At 38.5% G+C, this 25,762-nt stretch overlaps 1 protein-coding gene across 2 annotated transcripts in view; it reads right to left on the reverse strand.

The window, feature by feature from the left end:
- Akt3 (AKT serine/threonine kinase 3) overlaps positions 1 to 25,762 on the reverse strand; it is a 201,536-nt gene that overhangs the window by 16,943 nt on the left and 158,831 nt on the right. For both annotated transcript variants that reach the window (XM_042701145.1, XM_042701144.1), the window contains 3 exons: positions 22,383 to 22,511; positions 9,114 to 9,328; positions 2,932 to 3,019 (listed from right to left, as the gene is read on the reverse strand). In XM_042701145.1, the coding sequence (XP_042557079.1) occupies positions 2,932 to 3,019; positions 9,114 to 9,328; positions 22,383 to 22,511 (432 nt within the window). The remainder of the gene's footprint in view (positions 1 to 2,931; positions 3,020 to 9,113; positions 9,329 to 22,382; positions 22,512 to 25,762) is intronic.

Below are 25,762 nucleotides of genomic sequence, written 5' to 3' on the forward strand. Positions count from 1 at the left end.
TTGCAGCATTTTCTTCTGCAGCATTTAGTCAGACCCACAGAGCAATAACTCTTGCAAACCTAACAGATCAGGCCAAAGGATTGTGGAGCTCAGAAGTAGGAGACACCTGGCCATACAGCAGAGTCCACTGCAAAAGGAAAAACAGAAACACCAACGAAACAAAACAGGAAAACCAACACAGTGATGATAAAAAACTCACCATTAACTAGAGATAAAACTTCCTCAGGTGTAAAGAAAGTCATTAATGTATGTTGTAAGGTGATGCTGAAATGCTTTTAGGCTCACAAAAGACTTACAAAATGAGCACATAGTTCCCACATATTGCCCAGGCACTTTCTCAATGTCAGCTCCTTACACCGTAATTACCCAAATTAAGAAATATCAGTACAGGGCTGGGAAGCTGGCTCAGTGGTAGAGCGCTTGCCTTGATGCCTGAGGCCCTGGGTTCGATTCCTCAGCACCACATAAACAAAAAGAAAAAAGCCGGAAGTGGCGCTGTGGCTCAAGTGGGGTAGAGTGCTAGCCTTGAGCTGAAGAGCTGAGGGACAGCGCCCAGGCCCAGAGTTCAGGCCCCACGACCAGACCCAAAAAAAAACCAAAACCCAAAAAACAAAACAAAAATAAGAAATATCAGTACAATGCTGAGTGAAACTATCAACTTCATTGCGATTTCACCATTTTTTCCCCCGCTATTTGCCTTTTCTATTCTAGGATTGAAGCCAAGATGCCATAGAGCATTCAGTCATATCATCCTATTTTCTACTATTGGTAAAAATGCTAACACTGTTTTTGTCTATTTTCTCATGATTAAAGCAGAATAAACGATGTCAAGGTATGGTCAAGCTTACAGCAAATACAGGAGATATTCCTTTATGTACTTCCATTAAGATGAAGGAAAAAATCATTTAGGGGAAAATGAAGCAGGATAGACTAGGGAAAAAGGCTATAGATTAGATATGATCAGCTTACAGCAAATAGAGGAGATATTCATTCATTTACCCCCGCCCCCCTTAAGATTAAGGGAACAGAATCATTTAGGGGGAAATGACGCCTGGAGAAGGCAACTCAGAAACATGGTATTTAGAAACCTGGAAGTGCCATCTTTGCTTCAAAGAGAGACAACAGGATGTATCACCTCTCGAGGGGTGCATTGCTCACCCCAAGAATTAACACTTGTGGGGGCTGAGAAGGTGGCTCAGTGGTAGAGTGCTTGCTTTGCATGCATGAGGCCCTGGGTTCAATTCCTCAGCACCACATAAGCCAGAAGTGGCGCTGTGGCTCAAGTGGTAGAGTTCTAGCCTTGAGCTGAAGAGCTGAGGGACAGAGCCAAGGCCCAGAGTTCAGGCCCCACCACCTCCAACAACAAAAAAAATTAACACTTTTCTGACAGGATGTATGCATTCCTGAGGAAAATGCCTCCCCCAAACTTAAGCCACCTCCTACCCAAAAAGCAGGTAACAGGGTACCTTCCTTATCTCAAGGATAAGGATCTGTTTTACGGCAGCATGCATTCTTACCTGGAAGAAATGTTCCCAAACATCCAGAAAGTAACACCAGGAGTGATTAAAGCAAAGATGAAACACCTAGGTTTACATAACTCTCAAGCCAGACCCCTTGCCTTTATCATATAAATGGCCCTAACAGCCAAACAGCTTCATTTCTCTCTCATTCTCTCCCTTGTAGAGCACGCACACTCTTGGTAAGAGTGTGCCCCCACCCTGCCCTTCTGTCTGTCTGTCTGTTTGCTTACTTACTCAATAAAGCTCTGCCAAGGTTTCTTACTGTGTGACTTGTCCAGAAATTCTTATTCTGTGATCAAAGTCAAGGATCCTAAGGGAAGAGTGCCTACATTTAAAGGGAAAGCTCACAAGCCCTCACTGTGTCTGGTGACATGATGATGTTGAGTCTGTAGACTCTGAGTTGAGTGGACTTGAAGTTTGAATCAGTGTTTAATGTGGCTGCAACTATATCAAATGCTTAAAAGAAATGGATAGGAAATCACCATATTCCTTCTCTCCAAAACATAAGGCAGAAATGAAATACCTTACTTCTTCATAATTCATTCCACTGTTCTTAAGGGATTAGTAAAGACGAATATTTGGCAGAAAACAAACCCTATACAGATGTCATTAGCTGGAAAATTTAAAGAACAAAATAAGAAAACCTGGAATAAAAAGATAAACTGGCTAAACAAAATAGATTAAAAATTCAAAGTAAAAATTTAATTAAAATTTTATATAAGCATTTGAAAATAAAAATGACAAATAATGCCTATACTAACAATATTTGTAGTATTAAAAAAAGGTGAAGCATACATGATGAGTCTCTGGTCCTTAAGAAAATATTGTAGTATCAAAAACATGTAATAGGATTATAATGAAAATAAAGATAGGTATACATAGGAGTATCCACTTTGTGGGCAATAAAGTAACATTTCCAAAAAAAATCAAGGAAGTCTCAAATAAGACTAATAAAGATATTAAATTACTAAATATTAAAACTATTTTTTAGATTCCTTTTAAAATAAAGATTTGTATAAACGAATCTTGTATTTACCCTAAAATGTGACACGAGTAAATTTAAATTTATATTGCTTGCTGATTTTCCTAAAGAAAAAGGAAACATTAGGTGTCTTTTTTCTCCAATTGAAGAAGTAATGATCCCCTGAACTAGCAAATTGATATGAAAGGGGAAGGAGAGAAGGAAGAAGAGGAGGAGGAAGAGGAAGAATAAATTCTTTGACAATGTGGAATAATGATTCAAGAGGCATTTCAATTATCACTAAGAATTTGTGCCAAGCAGTCCACTGGTCACTTAAGTGTTACAGTATAATAGTGGAAATGCTGTTATGCTTGGAGTTCTCTTCCCTGAGTGTGTCGGCAACAGTCACAACAGAGCAGAGTGCACACACACCTCGCTGGGCAAGCCTACCTTTTTGTCATACACATCCTGCCAGTTTACTCCGGAAAAAAAACTGTGTCTCATGATTTCTTTCGCATCATCTGGCCCTCCGCCGAGGCTGTGAGGACAGAAACAAACTTGAATGAGTGCAAAACATTTACAGAAGCCCAACAGGTCCATTTTCTTGGGGGAAATACAATTTTCCATGTGATAACTAGTTCTTTGGACTAACAGGCACCAAAATAGAAAGTTTTGCTATAAGATCTAATTTTCTCAACATGCTGCTAATAAAACCTATAGTCAGAACAAACAGAAAATGGTATGGGCCAGTATTGCTGGCACGTTGGCGATATGTGGCACTTCTATTTTCCATCTGCAGCACGGGCACAGCCATACCTTCCCGAGGTAATACCAAGAGTTAGAAATAACAGAGGTGGTGCCTAACAAACACATTATTATTATTATTACTATCACTTGTCTAAAACAAATTTCTTTCGGGATAACTCAAGTAAAAAATGTATCATTGTTCTTAAACTCTGAAAGATTTCAGAGAAATATTTTCAGAGAAAATAATTTGTGGAGAATTGTTACTGATAAATACTCATGAATTATTTCATATTTTAAGAGAATTCAACAGGAATTCTATTAAGTCTATGAAATAGCATGAATTAAAAAATGAAAAAAAAAGTGCCCCGTCTTTGAAGATATTCTTATTTAGTCAATATCTAGCATAATAGGAAATGCAAGTCCTTTCCGGCTTCCCCAGTTTCATGAAGCACGTTTGAGTCACTAAGGAAAAACTAGAGGGAAAGAGAGAGAGAGGAAGAGCAGGGGAGTGAGAAAAAAAGTTAACAAGAAAAGAAAAAAAGGAAAAATAAGGCAAGGCCAGGAGCTTAATTCTGAACTTAATGCAGCCAGTTTAGTCAGATTTATTTCAACTGCTCCAAGAAATTATATGTGCTGATAAATACATGGAAAACCATGTATGGGTGTTATAAATTATTATAAAGTATTAATATAAATACAATTGAACACAATTTACAAAGAATATACTTCTACTTTGAAACAAACTCACTGAAAACTTTTGTCAGTTTTTATTCAACCTTAAAGTCAACTACAGTGAAAATGCTTCTGGATCAGTTCTGATGTGATCACAGTTTGATGTTTTTGTTCATTAAAGTCACAGATGAAAGTCACATAACAGAGACACATATCAAACTTCATTTGTCAGTTACATGAGTGACTTCTTTGATGGCTAAGTAGTTGTGGAACAGGGCAAGAATATTTAATGTTTTTGTGTCATTTACAATGTAACACATGCATACACACACACACAAACAAAAAACCCCAAAAAACACATACTTTAAAATTTAATCTGCACCGTTAACATGCTCTCCAACACTCTCTTAAACCTAAATCAAAACAATAAATTAAGCCCTGACTTACAGCACTGGCCAATTCTGACAGTGCATGTCTTTTTCACCAGGCCAGTTTCAAACTGTCATAGGAGCTGTCAATATAGTCTCCATGAAGATACGACTTCAAAACAAAGAAAACAGTAAAATGTAACTAAGCGAATAGGGAGTGATAAATTTTGAGTATTTAGTCCTTTGATTCACTCTTCTTTATGAATTTATGCAGGTTTATTTTTTTTTTTATTTATTTTTATTTTTTGGGTCCGGTCGTGGGGCCTGTACTCTGGGCCTGGGCGCTGTCCCTCACCTCTTCAGCTCAAGGCTAGCGCTCTACCACTTGAGCCACAGCACCACTTCCAGCTTTTTCCTTTTTGCTTATGTGGTGCTGAGGAATCGAACCCAGGGCCTAAGGCATGCAAGGCAAGTGCTCTACCACTGAGCCACCTTCCCAGCCCTACGTTTATTTTTAATAATGACAATTACATTAAATATCTAGCCTACAACATTCCTGAAAATTTACCATTTTGTTCTGGTAAGCTTGTACCTACCAACTATAATAATACTAGTAGGTAGAAGGGAAACCAAACAGGTCATGGTAAGTGGCAGTTACTTCTCACAAGTTCTGGTTGTCATGAGTAAGAAACAGGTGACACAACCATAGAATATCAGATAATTGGTTGACACTTGGCTCTCTGCTGATGAGTGGCTCCCAGAGAGGAGTCACCGCTGTGAACTCTAGCTGGAAATCTCTAAATGAACTACACCACAGAGACAAGTTTTAAGGTTGCCTCATGTTACAGCTGTTATGCTCCCATCTGGCACATTTTGTCTGGTGGAATCTCTATTAATGCATTCTGTTCCCTCTCACTCTGCTAAGTTCATCTCTGGTAAGTTTATCTCTTCCAATAGGCTGGGAACTTCTGGAGACAAACATCAGTACTTGATTGCCCAAAAGGTATTCTAAGTCCACACAGGGGACAAGAAAAGCAGAATAACCAAAGCACTCGTTTCTAAAAAGAAGTTAATATTTTATTGTAGGAAAAAAGTAGTCTGTATGAAAAACAGCCAAAACCCCATGTACTTTCCTACACTGGTATTGAAATGGGTTGGTGCTTCACAGTTTTACTGTTTGTAATACTAACTCTTTTTGATGTGTTCTTGACATGGTACAGGTGGTGAGAACTGAACACAGAATCTTAACCGTTTCATGAAATACCTTGTTATTTATTTTTGAATGAAATGAAATGTTTTTTTGTCTGTTTTTTTTTGTCAGTCGTGGGGCTTGAACTCTGGGCCTGGGCCCTGTCCCTGTGCTCTTCAGCTCAAGGTGAGTGCTCTACTGCTGCTTGGGCCACAGCACCACTTCTGGTTTTCTAGTGGTTTATTGGAGATAAGAGTCTCATGGAGTTTTCTGCCCAGGCTGGCTTTGAACCGTGATCCTCAGATCTCAGCCTCCTGAGTAGCTAGGATTGTAGATATGAGCCACCAGCACCCAGCTGAAATCTCAGTTCTTCAGTAATAATTTGGTTTGGGATATGGCTAGCACAATTTACCAAATATATACACAAAATATTGCTCAAAAAGACTCGCAAAGCCTAAGATTATAAACTTTGATTGTTGTTTTAGATAGGGGACACTCATTAATATAACTTCAGAGAGTGAAGCTGTTAACACTTTCAATGTCAATATCATAATGTCAAAATAAATCCTTGGAGCCCATAGATTTTTTGTTTTTGGCAAGGGATGGGGGGGTTCAGGGAGAGGGAGAGGAAGTACTGAGGTTTGAACACTGGGTCATGCATTTGCCAGGTAGATGGTTTACTGATTTAGCCGTACCTCCGGCTCTTTTTGCTTTAGTTTTCATCTTCTAGCTTTGCCCAGAGCTGGCCTGGACTATGATCTCTTCCCACACAGCTAGGGTTAACTGGCATGCCCCATCACTTATGAAGATGGAGTCTTGCTAACTTTTTGTGTAGCTCTCCTAGAACTGCAATCCTCCTTGTTTTCTCCTGAGAAGCTGAGATTATAGGCATGAGCCACTGTGCCCAGCCTATGTATAATTTACTATTAGAAACACCACAGATTTCCTATTTTCCTAGTATACTAAATGCAACATGAGGCATGTTTTTCCTGTAAGGTGCATGGATGATAAAGAATTAATAGAATGCTCACAAAGTAACAGAGAATAAGATATATAAGGAAAATTATTGTATGCCAGATATGGGCTGGATCCCCGGCACCCTGCAAGGGAAAAGAACACTAGACACATGCAGGCTGAGTTTAAAGAACCTGACCAGTCTATGATACTGGCATATTTCTCAGACCTCCCAGGAGTGTCCTTTGATGGCTTTTTCTTACCTGTGAACTTGGACATGGCCAGGGTTCTGCCCAGGCCTGCTTCTCTCTACAGTGTAGGAGGCTCCTAGATGTCCTTGGGTCCCAAAGCCATACGATCAATGGCTGGTCTCTTTTCTTTTCCATGCTGGTATTATCCAGCTGCATGCTTGTCATCGACACTGACATCAACACTAGTTCATGCTCCTTGAGTCAACAACACCTCGTTCTTTAAACTAGTCACTCTGAGACCTTCTAGCTACCCCTGACTCCCAATTCATCATTTCTATGTTATCATTTGCACTCAGGAAGGACCCCAAGTTTCATTATTACTGTAAGGGGAACTAGGGTTTGAACTAAGGACTTGTGGCTTGCTAGGCAGGTAGTCTAACATTTGAGGTACTCTTCCCGTTCTTTTTGCTTTCAAATAGGATCTTGTTTTTGCTCAAGTTGTCCTGCCATAGCCCTCGTTTTTATACTTCCCAAGAACCTGAGATGACAGGCACGCTTCGCTGTGCCGCGCTACTGATATGGGAATCTTAAACATGTTTTGCCCAAACTGGCCTAGAACTATGACCCTCTGGACCCCAGCCTTCCCAGTAGCAAGCATAGGTATGAGGCGTCAGGCCTGGCTTCTTTTTATTTTTTACACTCAGCCTCGTGCTGTAGCCCAGGCTGACACAGAACTCCGTCCTCCTGCCTCAGTCTACGAATGCTGACTATAGATACATGCGACCACACTTGGCTCCAAAGGAATTCTTAACTGCTCTCCCTCCCTGCTCCTCGCTCTTCATCAGTCTACCTCAAAGCTGCCAGAATTAGCCTTTCCTTTCTTTTATTCTGTCAGTCATGGGGCTTGAACTCAAGGCCTGGGCATTGTCCTTGAGCTCTATTTTTGTTCAAGGTTACGCTTGAGCCACAGTTCCACTTTGGGTTTTCTGTTAGTTAATTGGAGACAAGAGTCTCATGGACTTTCCTGCTAGGGCTGGCTTTGAACTACGATCCTCAGATCTCAACCTCCTCAGTTGCTAGGATTATAGGTGTGAGCCACCAGCGCTCACTTCAGAATTACATTTTCAGAATACAAATCTTGATTTAAAATACCCTCATGGCTTCTCATAATTTTGTGAATAAACACTAAGTTCCTCTAAGAAACATAAGGTCCTTATAACTAACATCACAGCTTCATCCCTGACAGCTGAGCTCTCAACTTGCAACCCAGCCACACTTCACATGTCAATTTGCCTTCCTGAGTGTCACCTCTAACCCTAACTCCTGGGCCAGCTCACCCCAGACCTCACTAACTACCCTGACAGCACTGAGCACCAGCAAGCATGCGTGGATGCGCTGGGCCTCATCGATGCCCGAGTGTCTATGGCAGGGACGTGCTCATACTAGTCTGTCTTGGACTCTTGTAGAGCAACACAGTGGGGCCCAGCGCATCTCTTAGGAAACAACGAAGCAAGTGGCTGCGAATACTGCCTTCTGTCTCTGGAGCACCACTGACCTCTGGCAGGAGACACTTTGTATCCAGCATATCGATTTATAGAAATTCACCTGGCCTTTGTTCACTAGGATGGAAGTGAGCCAATGGTGAACAGACGGGGTGGACATGGACATGGGAACCATGAATTCAGTTTTGTTGTACACGCCTCTAGAGAGGTGCCCATGGCAGTCAGAGCTGCCGAGGAGAGTTAAGAAAGGCTGGGAAATTCAAATTTCAGGATTCATTTGTTCGGTCACTCAGTAAATCTATTTGTCAGGAGCCACAAACCAACCCTAGATGAGATGGGACTCAGGGAAATCACAGGCTCAGTGCTTCAGTTCATCACCTGCAGAAGCTGTTAGGTGTGCACAGACACCTGGGTGGAGGGCCCCTAGTAAGACTGCTCGTATTTCAAGACACCTTAAAGTCAGTAGTCATTTCACACGCCCCATGTGTGAAGTAATGGGACAAAGGATATGTGGCTAACTGAGCAAAGCAGCAGAGACTCCCTGAGGTCAGAGAAGGAGCTGCAAAAGCAAAACTCCTTTCAGCCCCATGTGGAAAGATAATGCTTTCAAGTAACTGGCAAAAACAGGGCTAGCAGTGTGAATATGGGCTGGGAATGGGAGAGAAGTAGTGAGTGGAGAGCAGCACGGCTGTTCTTTCTACAAAGTGAACCAGCAGAGATTGGAAGGCCGGGGGAATACTGGGGGAAGATCAAGCCATGCACAACTGAGAAACTGTCCATACATAATGTGGACATTTTGTGAATCCACGTAAAATTTCCACTGAGAGACACTTTGATGAAAAATTTACATGATCTATATTATGTGGTTAAAAATAATTCATTATCTCAGTGGGAAGATGTCTACACTAAGTACATTGCTTTTTGGAGTTAGTTTTATTTGAATTGATTTCCAAATCATGGTTTCTAACCATACCCGTCAATAATGCAGCAAGCATGATTTGAGGCTTACCGTTTATTTGGATCCTTTATCAAGAGCCCTGAAAGCAATGATTTTGCATCTGAAGAGAGTGTTCGAGGAAATTTTATGTCTTCCATAAGTATTAGTTCAAAAAGTTTCTCATGATCCTGGTTGTAGAAGGGTAACCTTCCACACATCATTTCATACATGACAACACCAAGGCCCCACCAGTCCACAGCTCGGCCATAGTCATTATCTTCCAACACCTAAAAGCAAATCAGCAAAGTGACTCGTTATTGTATGCTAGCCTTTCAAGAACAGTGAAAAAAACAAGGCTTACAGAAAGTGAGCCCTGACTTCTAGGGCTTAGATAAGTCTAACGTCTTGACCTTTAACCTATGATACACCCTACAAAAGATATAACCTATGCAAGTATGTGCAATATCACAGAAACCATCAGTATATTACAAAGGGGGCATGCACACACACTCATCCATGCACACACACAACCCTGAAGTGAATAAGCATATCCACGGATCAAATAAAAAAAGTAGCAGCATATCTATATACATCCTCTGAGGTTGACTCAATTTTTCATTCTCAGTCCTACTAATCTAGACTTTAATAACATAAAATTAGATGGTACTAGAGACAGAACACTGAAGAAAACAAAGTTTTGTTATTTGGTTTGTAACCAGTTTTAGCATTCAGAGTCTCAATAATTCAAAACAACCCTTTCATTAACGCAAACACAACCCAAATCCCAGACCTAAAATCTGTGTGGTATGTACCTTTACATTTGTCTCTCAAAATACAGAAGATAGACTGGGTGCCAGTAGCTCATAACCTGTAATCCTAGCTACTCAGGAGCTGGGACTTAAGGCTTGAGGTTCAAAGACAGCTAAGCAGAAAAGTCTCTGAGATTCTTATCTCCAATTAACCAGCCCCCAAACTCCAAGTGGTAGAGTGCCAGCTTTGAGCAAAAAAAGCAAGTGAGAGTGCAACAGGCCCTGAGTTCAAGTCCCAGTATTGCCCGAAACAAAAATATCAGATGCAAAAGAAGTTTTAGACATTAGCCAGGCACCTATGACTCACGCCTGTATTTCTAGCTTCTCAGGAAGCTGAGACCTAGAGATTAACACTTAAACCCAGCCTGGGCAGACACATCTAAGAGGCTCTTATTTCCATATAATCAGCAAAAAGCCAAAGTAGAGGTGTGACTTAAGTGGTAGTGAACCAGGCCTTGAGTGGAAAAAGCCAAGCAAGAGCAACAGCCCCCGAGTTCAATCAAGTCCCCAACTTCCCCTACTCCCCCCCAAAAAAAGAAAAAAAGAGGTGACATTAAAGTATAACTTTTATTATGTTAGATCTCTTCAAATCAGAACATGATCATTTACAATTTGACTCATTTTTATCATATTTGTTTCTTATTCGATGAAACATTCCTCATGAATAGATAACTTCAAGTATTTTTAAATGAATATGCTTTAAAAATCTTAAGCTTACTTAAGCTTCTGAAGCTTTAAGGCAAATCAGATAAAAAAATCACAAACATGAATTACATCAATTAAAAAATCTTCTTGGTTTTAATTAAAATTGTTGAATTGCAAATACATTTAAGCAGTTATGTCGTTGCAACCTATAAATATCATGAAAGGTACATATGAAGACAGAATAAAGATTAAGGCTAAGATCTCAGAAGAATAGTATGTTACTTAAAGATCTATTCAGTAAGCATTTTTGGAATACTGTAATTTTTAAAAATTCAATTGTAAAAATGTTTCATGGCTAAAGAGGTCTAGGAACAAATGCAGCAGTGGTATTCACTAGACACTATGTTGAAAATATACAACTTGTAGGTGGATAGGTGGGAAAAACTGGGAGAAAGCGAGGGAAGAACTGACATTATCCAAAATGAAAAGTAATCCCTCTGTATATAATTTTTATAATAATAAAAAACATGTCTAGGAAATGAATTAGAAACTTAGACAAGTACAGTTACTGTTTTTCCAGAAACAATTTCAAAACTAAAAAAAAAATTCTAAAGGAACAAGAAATTCTAGTTTTCCTCACTGGCCAAAACATATTTAACATTTCTACTTGTTTGAAATGAGTAACTTGAGAACATGGGGAAATCAAGAAATACCCTAAGATGTGTAAGGAACTCTGTTCTGTTCATCAGTCACAGGAAATGCCGGTATCTATCTGTGGAACACCAGGGACTTTTGATGGCTCAAGGCCTGTCTCATGGCCAATTAACAGAATGTAATGTATTGTGAGAATTTATGTATCATAATGCAGGATTCTATCTAGTAACCAAACAAATTTTTTTTTTAATCTAAGTACTCTTTAACTGCATTCCTACAGCACGAACAAAATAGTGGCACACACAAAAAGGAGCCAAATGTGGTTTTTAACCTCTTTTTTCACACAAGCATAAAAAGCATAAAAGCTGGACTAACTGCCTCCCGAACCTACATTTCAGCAGCCGGGTTCTCATCCCCAGCTGGTAAAACTGGCAATCCGTTATTTTTGTTTAAATACCTGGTCTGCAGCCAGAAGAGAAAGTGAGCACATAAAAAGAGGCTTTTCATTTCTAAAGAGACATAAGCAACTGAAAAATAAAACTGCTTTATGAAAAAATCTATTTTGTAAGATATAATGTTTCATTTAGCTCTGTAAAATAATCAGATTCTCACAATAAGCAGCTTTGCTTCTGTGAATACCTGCTTTAACTGACACTCAAATACACAGTACTGTAAGCAGGACTGTCTGCTGAACCTCATACCCAGCAACATTGATGTAATGCCTTACTGAGCAATACATTCCTACAACCAGTCAACCCTCACTACTTAAGAGATTTTGCTCACCAATGAAAAACAATGATTTGTATTCAACTCCTCTCCCCTGATAGCTATGTGGAAGATAAAATCTATAAGAAATAATAATTTTCAATTATGGGAATATGAACCATCCTCCCTCTACACATATTACATCTTTCTTTGTCCTTAAGTCTAAATGATTTAAAAACACAGTACTATGAAATACTTTGAAAAATCCCCAAATCAAATTATTTTAAACCCAACTGCCTATTTTATATTCGTTTTTACATTTATTATTAAATTTCCTTGAACTGTTCTTTATAAAGGTAGGTGTACAGAGGGGTTACCAGTTTATAAGTCAGGTAATGAGTACACTTTTGGACAACGTCACCCCTTTCTCCACTCTCTATATTAGCTTTGTTTCTTGTAAACTAAGTGGTTGTACAAAGAAGTTACCATCCATAAGACAGGTTATGAGTTACACGCTTCTCGGTCCCTTCGCTGCTTCCCCATCTCTCCCCACCCCCAGCTACGTAGTTCACTTTGCAGGAAGCACACAGAGTACAATGTCTGCATCTGCTCCCACTCCCTTCATTCCTGTGCCCCTTATATTAGTTTTGGAAGAAAATTTTTCTCATGAAAAGGACTTCTCTTTCTAAAATTACAGTAACATACCCATTTCAAATTCTGGAATCTCAGTCAGTGTTGTAATTCTGTTTTTTCTTAGTGAAAGGGCAATTTTTTTCACTGCTATAAGAGAAAGCTGATCTCAGGGATAAAGTAGAGGTACAATAATAGTCACAATGGTAGACCATTTCAACTCTATTAAAATATCATTTATCATTGGATGTAAATACAGATGAAAACATGCTTCCAGACAAATGACTTACTAAAAGAGTTATCTTGATGAGTTAATCTAAAGCATCTCTTTTCCATAAATTCATTATTTCTGACTTTCAAATGCAGTTCAAGGCCAATTATGAACAGTGACATCTGATTAACTTCCTCCTTTCCCTATTGTCCTTGGTCATCTTAGATGTAGGTCACACTTTACACCAACATTTAACACAAATGTCTAAATAGATAAAGGACAAGACAGAATTTGTAACACTAATGAAACACTAATGTTAGTAGGACATGAGAGCTCATATGAAATCAAAATCAGAGTGCCAACTTCAGGAAATAGGCTGAGTTCCATGTTTCTACCAGGATCCAGAAATTGCTTTACTTCAAGATACAGTCAGACCTCAGATCTAAGGAAGTCGCAGCGAACATCAATTAATGCTCAATATTCTGTAATATTTGGTAAGTCCACTTGCATAAAACAACTAGGTGGAAAAACACTAAATCACCTCAGATAAACTCTTGAGTATTTACTAGTTTCAAAGAATGAGGCTACTGATAAAACTATGTGTTTTAAAATGAGACAATCAATTAAAGGTCCAATGTAAACATTTATTTGGTGATAGGTATTTCAGAAGCCATTTTAATCCAACATGCTTTCACCTGTCAGGATGTGCTGGGAGACTAGGAGACACCTTTCTTAGCTGCCCCTTAGGCCAGCGATAATAGGAGGCTGTGTGCCCTACAGTGCTCACTATTCAATCAGGAAGCCTGACAGAACAGATGGGAAAAAATTAAACATCTAAATAAAGTGTCTACACACCTACGTTGTGAAAGTAAACTGCGAACTTGGATGAACCAGTTTATACTAATTTAAATTTTTTTTCTGATTTACATTTCAGGTAAGTGATATCTACGAGTTTTCTATATATATGTACTTCATACTTTATAGAAGCCTTTTGTAAATTCTTAACATCACAGGTATTTGATGAAAAAGAGTAACTTGTAATTTTGCCAATTCAGATTGTTAAATAAACTCAACTTTCAGAGAGGAGAAAAATATGTCAGTCCTTAAGATTTATCCCTTATCTTCAATAACTAGTATATGTCTAGGATAAGCAGAAGAGGTCAAAAGCTATGCACATATGACCATATAACCTGATGCTAAGCAAAATGTACCCCAAGATAGGGACACAAGGTATTTTATCTTTCTTGTTGTTCTTTTTAATGTACTGTGCGATTTTCTTTTTTTCTTTGTATGCTCTTCCCCCATGGTATAACCCCTGTTGTCACTGTATTTGATATCAGTGCCCTGCATCTTGTATATACATTTTTCTAATTTGGGGAGAGGAAGGGAATTAACAAAATGCTGAAATAAGGATACAGGATGACCCATTCTAACAATGAGATGTACAAGACACTATGTTGAAAACGAACTTTACAACTTTGCGGGGGGTGGGGGGCAGGGGAGTGTTGGGAGAGGTAAGGGACCGTAAGGGAAAAACAAAGGAGGGGGTAACAATGCTCCATAAGAAATGTACTCATTATCTTGCTCATGTAACTGTAACCCTTCTGTATAGTATCTTTACAATAAAACATGTTTAAAAATAGAAAAGAAAAAAGAAAAAAAGATTTATACATTTTTTTCTCAGTATTTTCTTCATGAATAGAACTATTTCTCAGCTGACCTAATGATTCTTCAGAGCCAGCATTCGGGAAGCCCCTCTGCTTTCAGCTGGAATGCAGAAAGCTTTACAGTCACCTCCTGCATGCACAAATGCTTGCATTCAGCTAAAGTCATAACATCTAAAGCAATCTCAGCTTAGAACAAGAAAAATTCTTGAACAAGACAAAAGCTAAATAGATATAATCATGGTAGTAAAACCATACTTAGATATACCTTCCTGTAGAATTCTGTACTTTTAAAACCATAAAGTAGTAAATATTGGATTCTAAAATACAAGATCATTATACTCCAAGTAAAAACCACCCTAATAAAATACTACTGTCATTACTACTGTTCTCAGCTTAACTGAGTTTTTAAACCCATTCTCAGGATTCAGAGGATTCGCAATCACACTTTGTGCTTTAACTGGAATCCAAATTAATCATATCAAATATTCTGATTATTAATGCCAAAAACCACCTATCATGGAAAAGAGGTTTATGAGACAAATAGCTATTCTAAGAAATAACAGCCCTCTAAATAAGCTACTACTTATCATATACCCTTAAGGCATTAATTTCATCTTAGTTCACGTTTAAATGTAAACTTTATCTTGTCCCATAATTGGATTGTTAATATCCAATTATGGGACAAGATGGAGTTACTGCTAATGTTACCCACAAATAGTATAAATAAATTAAACAAAGAAATAAATTAAACATCAATGAAATGGTAAGCCAACTCTTACAACAGAGCTCTTAAATATAAATTCTAACTATGAAGCAGATAACTGCATTTGAACAAATTGCTGGGCCCTAAAGATCCCTCTTAATATTAGTGGTGAGACCTTTCAGAACTACCAGAAAGATGCAGGCATAATATGGATCATTTTATTGTTATCATAAGGGTTATATACAGAGAGGTTACAATTGCATAAGTCAGGTAAAGTGTACCCTCCCTCCCTCCCTCCCTCCCTCCCTCCCTCCCTCTCTCTCTTTTCTTTCGTTCTTTCTTTCTTTTTTTGCCAGTCATGGGGCCTGGGTGCTGTCCCTCAGCTCTTCAGCTCAAGGCTAGAGCTCTAGCGCTTGAGCCACAGCGCCACTTCTGGCTTTTTCTGCTTCTGTGGTGCTGAGGAATGGAACCCAGGGCCTCATGAAGGCAAGCGCTCTACCACCGAGCCACCTGCCCAGCCCTGAATGGACAATGTAACTACTTCTCTAACTCTCTCATAGTTTCTCCCTTCCATCCCTACCCACAAGTTGGATAGTTCATGTTCAACATAGTGTCCAGTGTTACATGCATTTTAACAAATGAAATGTTAAGTGCTGAATCCTGTTTTTGAAAGGCTAGTAAAATAACTCTTTTAACAAAAGCTTAAGAGTCAGGAGACTAATTTCACAATCAGTAGCAATACAGCAGAACTTTGTTCAAGGCGTAATAAAAATGTAACTATTTATGTTACTATTTTTATCTGCAGATTAAATGGAAAAACATGTGCAACATTAGGCTCATTTGTTTCTCTTAAGATTTCTTAAAGATAACATGCAAAGAAGCTCCGAAAATGACATGTTTTACATTTGCTCTTTGTTGGATTAAATTGCACTCCAGTTAATGGGTTTCAATCATGTTAGTCCTAGCTGCCCTCTATTACATTACTCCATGCGCTCCCCAGCTTCATAGGAAATCAATGCATGTCCATGATTTGAAATTTATAAAGAATTAATTTCTACTTGTGCTTTGATTTAGCACAGTGAAATAAATCTTTGTAACAAAATAGTCATCAAAATATTCAGATATATTTCAGATGTTTGCAATGTTATATATGAGATATTAAACACAGGTTTCAAAAGAAAAATGAATGTACTGATTAGCAACTGAATGGTTTCTAAATTAGAAATGGAATTCTGGAAACTAAAAAGACTACATCAGAAACTGCATTTTCACCTACAGGAAAAATCACTTTGTACTTAGATAAAATTATATACTTCCTCCTCAGTAGTTAATGCTACATGGTATGCATTTCTCAACAATCAAGTCATTTTTTTAACCATCTTTTTGTTAGTTCTAACTTGATTATCAAATAATTTTTATTTTTACATGATTACAGAAGTGCATTTCTCTAGGTTTCCGAAACCACCTTATTCAACCTTCCCCATCTGTCACCATCTGCTTCTTTTTAGCGTGTACTTTTTGTGTGATCACATAAGCATGTGAAAAATAACTAACATTCAGATGATTATCTGCTGGTACATTTGAGGACTGGGCATAATAAAAGTGAACTGCCAAAACGTACTTAACACTTTTAATTTTGTTGGGTCTTGCATGTAAGCTACATTTGATTTTCAAACTGTTTTACAGTTGGAAAGTTGATCAAGTACTGCTAACTCAAGAGCAAAGCTGAGACTCTAAATAATTAGCACTGCATAAAATGGTTTGGACTCAACTGGAGCCGAATCAGATAATAAAATTTAACAGTAAGAGTTTGTATGTGACTTCTAATTTCTTTTCTATATTCTAGGTGTGAAAGCCCAGCATAGTCTGCAAAAGCAGACTCATTTCAACATAGCTTATGGCCCATAATTTATTACAGGACCAGTTCTGTTTCCTTCTAACATAAAAGGAAAAGCAGATTCATTTATATGTATGCATATAATGCATTTCTAAAGATGCAACACCCTAAACACATAGCTTATATGCCTGCTGGAACCCATCTCTGCAACCTCTCACCAAAATCAAACAGAAACACAAACTGAAAAATGACCCAACATATCCTTTCTTTTAACAATAAAGACCCACAATGCTTCATAATAGGAAAATTTCATTGTAAGTCCCATCCTTTATTATGAGGTAGGGAGAACACATTAAAAATATTCTTTTTCCAACAAATGGTACTTTATATGCAAGACTTATCTTTTCTGGTTTACCACAGGAAGCAAGCTGAGCAGTTTATTTACAAATCTGCTGAGTCTAACACAATGACCATTTAGTAGACTGGTTCTGTTGTGTTGAATGTCCTTCATCTATCTTTAACAGCGCACTCTTCCCACCCAAGTAAAACAAATGCCAGGTAATGGCGCTACATGAAAGGGAGCAGCAAGATCTCTGTGCATGGTTAGCAGGTCCTCACCAGAGCAGAAGGGAGCCAGCTCTCAAACAGAGCTCAGGCTTATACTGCTGCTACCAAAAGACTAGCAGTAAGAATAGTGTACACTAGAAATTTCAAGGTTCAAAAAGTGACAGATATTGAATGATAAGGGGCAAGGCTAGTTTCAAACCTGTCTGTCCCTCCCTAATCCTGACCATGTCATTGCTCTAGATAACCTCCCTGCTTGAAACTCACTGACTCTCATCCCAAAATGTACCTAAATACTGCCATTCCACTCCAGTCTGTGCCCTGTCTTCCTCCCTGGATGACCTTGGGTTTACAGCAGATTTAGCCACTTCAATGTAAAACACTTCTGTTCTTGCTCAGTAATAATGCATGGTAAGCATCACTTTCTGTACCACATCTCATAGTGAACTGCACAGCAGCTGAGGGTAAGAATGACTTTTTACTGTTCTTATATATGTACTAGTGGACATAAGGCCTGATGCCTGATAAACAGTCAATGAACAATTCTTGAATGAATGAACAAATGAATGGTCTTCAGTGAATGGCTTGTATTAAGAATATGAGCCATTATAAAGTACAAATATTTAAATTACATAAATTAAAATTATTTACATGACTGTTTTGAAATCTTTCACCTACAAAAACAACTATCATTATCAGTCATAAAAATAAGGTGTCAACTTTTTAATTATGAACAAACCTGTATTAATCATGGGTGGAGAATATAAATGGCTTTGAAAACCAGACCTATGTGATAGTTACAGAAAGGTTTTGTTTTTAAAACAAAATTGATAATTGCTTGTAAATTATAAATTTTCTATTTAGAAACAATCAGAATGTTCTTGTATTAAATTCCTGGTTTTGTTTTTCAGTTGATGACATTTGCATAGAAAACAGTATCTTTGTTTCTTGGGAGATCATCTGTTTCTGAAATGAGATGTATTTATCTTCAGAAATAACTTCCCCTAATTGTGACACAACTAATTTTGGTACTCTAAAAATGGCACATCATCATTCACAGAAAATGTATAGCCAGAGTAACCAAACACCAGAGAAACAAAGAATTTGTTTTTTCATGACATTCACAAAACAATTCTATTCTAGAAAATATGATCTTGTAATTCAATAAACCAAGAACAGTGTTTCTGAAATTTTACCTAATTCATGCACAAAAGTAGAGAATTTTAAACCCTAGACTCTCTAACAAGGAAATAGTATTTTCCCTGTTATGCAAGATAATAGTGATTGGAAATTTATGGCAACTTCAATATTAGAATTTATTTACAATATTTTGGCAATATAAATTTAATTTCTACTTGAAAAACATTATCACAGTAAACCAATATTAGTTACTTTGTAGATGAGAATGTCAATATCAAGGTGAATTTATTCTTCCAAACTTTTGATTACCATTTCCCATTGAGCATTTGTAAGACATCTAAAAATTATATTCACTTACTTCTGCAATTATCCTTGAAATTAACTTTCTCGGGCAATATGCATGTAGTTATAAATGTAAAAGTGGACTTTGTGGTCAAAAAACCAAATTAGATCCTGATTACTATAGTATACCTCCACCACCTCCTAGTACAGATTACCTAAAAAAAAATTGGAACCTCTGTCATTTCATCTTCCAAAAGAAAATCAGGTTTGCTACACATATCATAAAATCTTATTCCAAATATCTAGTGAAGTAATCTTTAATGGACAATAATTTCTAATTAAGCATCAAAAATTAGTGTCTTTATAATTGACTTTAGCCACAACAAACCTCAGCTGGGGGACTCGCTCCACAATGGAGTGCACTAAGGCAGGAGCTCTACCACTTCTATCACACCCCTAGCTCTTCCATTTGTGCTTTTTTTCCCCCTCTCTTTTGTGTGTAAATGTGCTAGTCCTGGGTTTGAACTTGGGCCTGGCTGCTGTCCTTGAGCTTTTCTGCTCAAGGTCAGCATTCCACCACTTGAGCTACAGCTCCCCTTACGGATTTTTGGTCGTTAATTGGGGATAAGAGTCTCATAGACTTTCCTGCCCAGGCTGGTTTTGAGCTGTGATCTTCAGATCTCAGCCTCCTGAGTAACTAAGATTACAGGTGTGAGCCACCATGCCTGGCTATATTTTGTTTTTGAAATAGGGTTCCCTAATTCTATCTGGGCTGGCCTCAAACTCTTGCTCCTCTTCCTTCTGCCTTCAAAGAAGCTGTGATTACAAGTGTGCACCACCATGACTGTATATTTTGTTTTTGAAATAGGGTTCCCTAATTCTATCTGGGCTGGCCTCAAACTCTTGCTCTTCTTCCTTCTGCCTTCAAAGAAGCTGGGATTACAAGTGTGCACCACCATGACTGGTCACACTAACCTCCTTGCAATTAAGGGGAAATCAAATTGTTCTGGCCTCAGTTTTCTCATTGGTGCTCCCTCTGCATGACCATCTCTTCCTTCTTTGTGTGGCTCAGACCTCTGATCATCACAGACAACCTCCCTCCTCCTCTTTCACAGTGGGAGGTGGCACCTCATTTCTAGCCTTTAAATCCATGCAGGCTGACAACTCTTTCCAGCAGGGTGCCTGTGGCAAAAACCAAGTATAACTTCTGAAGTAAGGTCACAAAAGGAGATGCAAACATGATTGTCTACAGCACCATAAGTTGTCAAAGCCAAAACTAAAATATCCTCCCACTACCTGAAGAATAAACATGATGTGGTTAGACAGCCATCAGATGGAACATTATACTGCCATACAGAGAAATGAAGCAGCAGTCACATGGCACAACAGGGGCGAGTCTAGAAGACAACTGGTGAGTGAAGGAAGCCAAGCAGCGAAGACTCCATACCCTGCCCTCAACGCCACATATACACAATGTACTGGATAGGTGTGGAAACAAAAAGGACACTAGTAATTGTGGGGGTGGGGGGAGCTGAGGTAATTAACAAACTCTGGAATTAGAGATGTACAACTGTATAAACAAAGAAAAACTCAGACTAGTACACATTAAAATGGGAGTTTTATGGAAGGTGAGAATTGTATTAAAATCCTAATAAATATCCCATGAAAAAATGTTTTTGAAGTTAAACTCCTGACAGTTTAGCTTCTAACTTGTTCCTAGGCCACTCAATGTTAGAGCTCAAAGCCAAAATGATACAAAGTTGTCACTGTTGCATGGAGAGCCCACATGGAGAGGCTGTATGCAGAGGTTATAAGGAGAGGCTGTATGGAGAGGCCACATGGAGAGGCTATGAAGAGAGGCTGCATGAAGAGGCCACATGGAGAGGCTATGAAGAGAGGCTGCATGAAGAGGGCACACGGATAGGCGGCAGTGAGGCTGTATGGAGAGGCTCCTGTCAACAGCTCCAATAAAGTGGCCGAGGACAAAGGTGATTATCACAGAGGGCAGCCTGAAGCTACCTCATCTGTCACCTGATAGATGAGTGACGATGCTTCGGGCAGAGCATGAGTCACCATCCTGGCTGCCTGCCTCACCACTCAGAACCGAGGTGCTTGTTACACAGCAGTCCTGCTGGTGCACCTGCCAACAGCCTCTGCAGCTTCCACACCTCTCTTGGCCTGTAGGGCCCCCATGGCTTCCACATTCCCCACTATGCCTTCAGCCCCACAGCCTCCACAGCCCCCATGACCCCTTCAGCCTTCACAGCCACCAGAGCCACCACAGCCCTCACAGCCTCTGTGGCCTCCACAGTCCCCACAGGCTCCATAACTATCAAGTTATTCACTTAGGTTTGCCCTGCCCCTCATCACTGTAAGTTCTCTGAGCACAGTGCCTTTCTGCCTTGTCCCATGAGCACATCATACAGAAAGCTTTTCAATGTAAAGCAAATATAACAAGGCACTGGTGGCTCATACTTGTAATCCTAGCTACTTAGGAGGCTGAGATCTGAGATCAAAGCCAGCTTGGAAGAAAAGTCTATGAGACTCATCTTCAATAAACTGCAAAAGGCAAAGAGTGGGGTGTGACTCTAGTGGTAGAGCACCAGCCTTGGGCCAAAAAACTAAATGAGAGCACAAAGCTCAGTACAGGCATATATGCACATGTGCACACATATGCGTGCACACACACACACACAGAGACATTCATTGGTTGGTTCATTTGAATTATTGTGAAGCCTTTGCTCAGGTTTGGAACATGAACTCTAAAATGGAGATAATTACTTGTCTGGCCTTCTAGTAGTCAAGTATAAAACCCTTCAGTATTATGAATCAAGTAATCACTATTGTTTTTGTTTCTAAGTCCAAGATGATTTATAAGACTGAACATTCTTGCTGAAGTCATGAAGTAATTCACAATGTATTTCAAAAAAAGGAACCAAAATGGGCATGACCAAGAAATAAAATCTATTTAATCTACTTTAGCTAGGGAACTGTATAAAGTTTATTTTTTAAAGCATATTCTTTAGCCAGGCATAATGGCCCACACCTGTAACCACAGTTATTTGGGAGGCAAAGATCAAGAGAATGATAGTTTGAAGCCAGCCTGGATAAAAACTCAGCAAAACCACATCTCAACCAATAACATGGGTATAGTGATGCAAGTCTGTCACCCCAGCTTCCTGGGAGGCATAGGTTGGAAGAACCCAGTTTAGGCCAACCTGGCAAAAAACATAAAACCTTAGTCAAAAATAACTATGGGATTAGCTCAAGTGGTAGAAGATCTAAGAAACAAGCACCCTGAGTTCAAATCTCATCCTACAAACAAACAAATGAAAAACCAAACCACCACATTAAACAAGTCAGAGCAAATAAATTCAATTCAGGTTGAAACCTGGTAAAGGTAGCAATAACTACTGTAATTACAAATGCTGTAATGTTTCTATTTGTAAAACACTGTATTACTATTATTTTTCCTAACAGGGACGAAAGCCTACCTCTGGTGCCAGGTACTCTGGGGTGCCACAGAATGTCTTCATGGTGGCTGCATCTGTGATCCCTTCTTTGCAAAGTCCAAAGTCTGTAATTTTTATATGACCATCTTTATCCAGCATCAAATTCTCCAACTGTATATTAAGAAGAATGGGAAAAAAAAATGACACAATTTATTCTATAGTTTTCAAGTATAGGAAAATACTATTGTGAAAAATACCTGAATGCTGAGTAGGCTATTTCCAAAAGAGAACATAGTTTTAGTTCACAGAACTCTTAATACTTATATATGTTCATGTATAAAGGAAAACATATTCATTTCGTTGACTGGTTAGTTTGTTTATCTGTGCTGGTACCAGGGCTTGAGATGACCTTGTGTTCACTTAACTGACATTCTAACGTTTGAACTACTCCTCCAGCCCAGCTTTTTGTTGGTTAATTGGAGATGGAGTATCTTATAACTTTCTGATGAGGCTAGCTTTGAACTTCCATCAAGATCTCAGCCTCCTGAGTAGCAAGGATTTATAGGCATGAGCCCTCAGAGCCCAGCTAAGTAAAATATATTCTATCAAATACTTGATAACGATAAAATTATTAGAAACTGTGGTATAGTTTTATATGAAAAACTGGTGGAAATGTGATAAGAGATTTTATAGTGGTATAATTCTATAGTAGTAGAGAAAGAGGTTTAAGAGACAGATTGTTTAAGTTATGAGAACTAAAGTCTAATCAACTTCTAGAAGCAAATATCAACCCTAAGCTTTTTTCCAAACAATACATGATTAAACAAGTCCCAAAAGATGAGTGTCTTCTTCTAGATGCATACAGTTTTCTAAAATTTCTCTTGGGAAGCTACTGTAATAACAAGACATATTTATTTTGAAATGCTTTTTGGTGGTGGCTATAAATTGAACCTAAATCTCTTTCTGTGAGATAAGGTTTTTTTTGTTTTGTTTTGTTTTTGCAGTTCTTTGAAATGAAGTAGAAACCCCTTTAAATGTAAAAAGAGAGAGAGAAAAAAAGAGTACCAAAGCTGGGGCTGACGGATCACGCCTATAATTCTAGCTACTCAGGAGGATGAGATCTGAGGATTGTGGTTCAAAGCCAGCCTGGGCACGAAAGTTCATGAGACTCTTATCTCCAATAAATTGCTCAGAAAACTGGAAGTGGCACTGTGGCTTACGTAGTAGAGCGCTTGCCTTTAGCTGAAGAGCTGAGGGACAGTGCCCAGGCCCAGAGTTCAAAACCCACAAGCAACAACAACAACAAAAGAGTATCGAAGCCATTCAATAGTTACTAAACACCCTACAATTTGAAGCCAAGTTATGACTATCATTCATTACACAAAAGTATGCATGAGTTTTAAAGTGTGCTCAAACAGCATTATGCAGAAGAAATACACAATTGTGAAAAATACACATAAGCAAATGAGGTTTAGTTAACTTTTTCTAAAGAAATATTTATTCTACTCTTTAATTTGACGGTACTTTGAAGTGTTTACTTCAAACTCTGAATAGCAAATTTATAGCAAAACATGAACACATCATATAGCAATCATATGGAGTGCAATGACAACATGCATTATCCAATGTCTTAAAAAACAGATAATGCAGGTCAGGCAGCTGTGGAGAGACCTAAGCCCTGGCGCGATACCTCCACACACTGCCCGACCCCAAGGCAGCTAAATGTTCCAAACACACTGCAGCTGTGGCACACATCAAAGAAGCCAGCCTTTCTTTAATTAGCCTACAGAAAGTTGGACAAGCTGTAAATACATCGCTGACCACTTTTAACAAGTTTTACATTTTATCCAAATTCAGGTGCTTTGCAACTTCTTTATGCTTTTCAACTAATTAGATTCTAGAAATCAAGCCTAATCTGCACAAATGATGGTAAATACTAAATACGAAATCCGACCTGAAGCATCAGTAAAGATTCTCTACTTTTCATTCCTCCCATCTCTTTCTCTGCCCATCTTTTTCTTCAAGTCTTTCATTTCTCTCCTTTTCCAGTTCTTTCAAACACCCTTCTTTCCTTAATTTGCCACAATTAAATATAAGAAAACCTTACATTTAAATTTGTGTTGCTTTGCTGAATAAAAGCCTTTATGCTCTAAACTTAAAGATCTTTTAAAATATCCACCTCTTGGCCAGGTGCTAGTGGCTCATGCCTATATTCTTAGATACACAGGATGCTGAGACCTGGAAGACTGAGTATTGAAGCCAGCCTGGCAGAAAAGTTGGAGAAACTCCATCTCTAATTAACCAGTAAAATGCTTGAAGGTATGGCTCAACTGGTACAGAGCCCTTCCTAAACAAGAAAGTCGAGTGAGATGTGAGAGAGAGAACAAGGCTCTGAGGTTAAGCCTTGGTATTAGCATGCACAAAATTTTGTCTCTTTTGTTAACACACAAGAATTTTTATACAAGCTTCCAAGGATACATAACAATACTGAACAACATGTGAATGCATGTTGACCCCATTCCCACTCATTTGTACAATTCTCTTCACATGCCTCATGTGTGTGTAAACCTATGGCACATACTACCTCTCCACATTCTAACAGTTATGTTGAATGGCTATATACAAAAGAATCAAAATATATAAACATTTTTTAAACTGTATCAGGCAAAGTGTGTGTTTAATACCAACTTATACCTAATTATCTACCTTTGTATCTCAGCTCCGAACCTTACAAGGCAAAGGGATGAGGGCTAAAAGGAAGAATAGGGCTTTCCAAAAGGAAGTGTACTCTTTACTTGACTGTAACTCCTCTGTAGAGGACTGGGTAAGAAATACGACATAGATGACAAGTGCTCCTAGTCTGTCCAGGGCTGAGGGTCTTTCTAGCATGTAGGACTTGAAAGTTCTATAAACTACAGGCCTGGGCAAACCAAGACACTTGGTCACCCGACTTGTTTTGTAAGTCAGCTTTAAAAAAATTACAATAACATAGTAAGAATGAAGTTCACCTGAGGATAATTCTGAGAAGAGTATGGGTCACAGCAATGGGAGGCAGGAGAGAGCTAAGTTGGTTAAGTGTGAAGTACAAACCTGAGGCTCACACTAAATTTAGAGCTGACCCCTTTCCACTGTATGTCACTGGCATACTGCTAACTTCTATGTGCTTCAATGAAGATTTTGAGAACTCACCAAAATGGTGAAAGCAGAACTTAAACTGTAAACATTCAATAAACAATCATTCTTTTAAACATGAAGAATTTAATGATCAATTCCTAAGTTACCAAAATGTGGGAGCTACTAGATGACACTGTTAAAGGGAGGAGAAAAATTCAGGAAGGAAACTTCATGAAAGTACTTAGTTCAATGACTGCATTAAAAATACCTACCAATATACAATAAATCATTTTGAAAATAATAAAACG

The sequence above is a fragment of the Dipodomys spectabilis genome, unplaced genomic scaffold (assembly GCF_019054845.1).
Source record: "Dipodomys spectabilis isolate Male_0828 unplaced genomic scaffold, ASM1905484v1 ptg000288l, whole genome shotgun sequence".
Lineage (NCBI taxonomy): Eukaryota > Metazoa > Chordata > Mammalia > Rodentia > Heteromyidae > Dipodomys > Dipodomys spectabilis.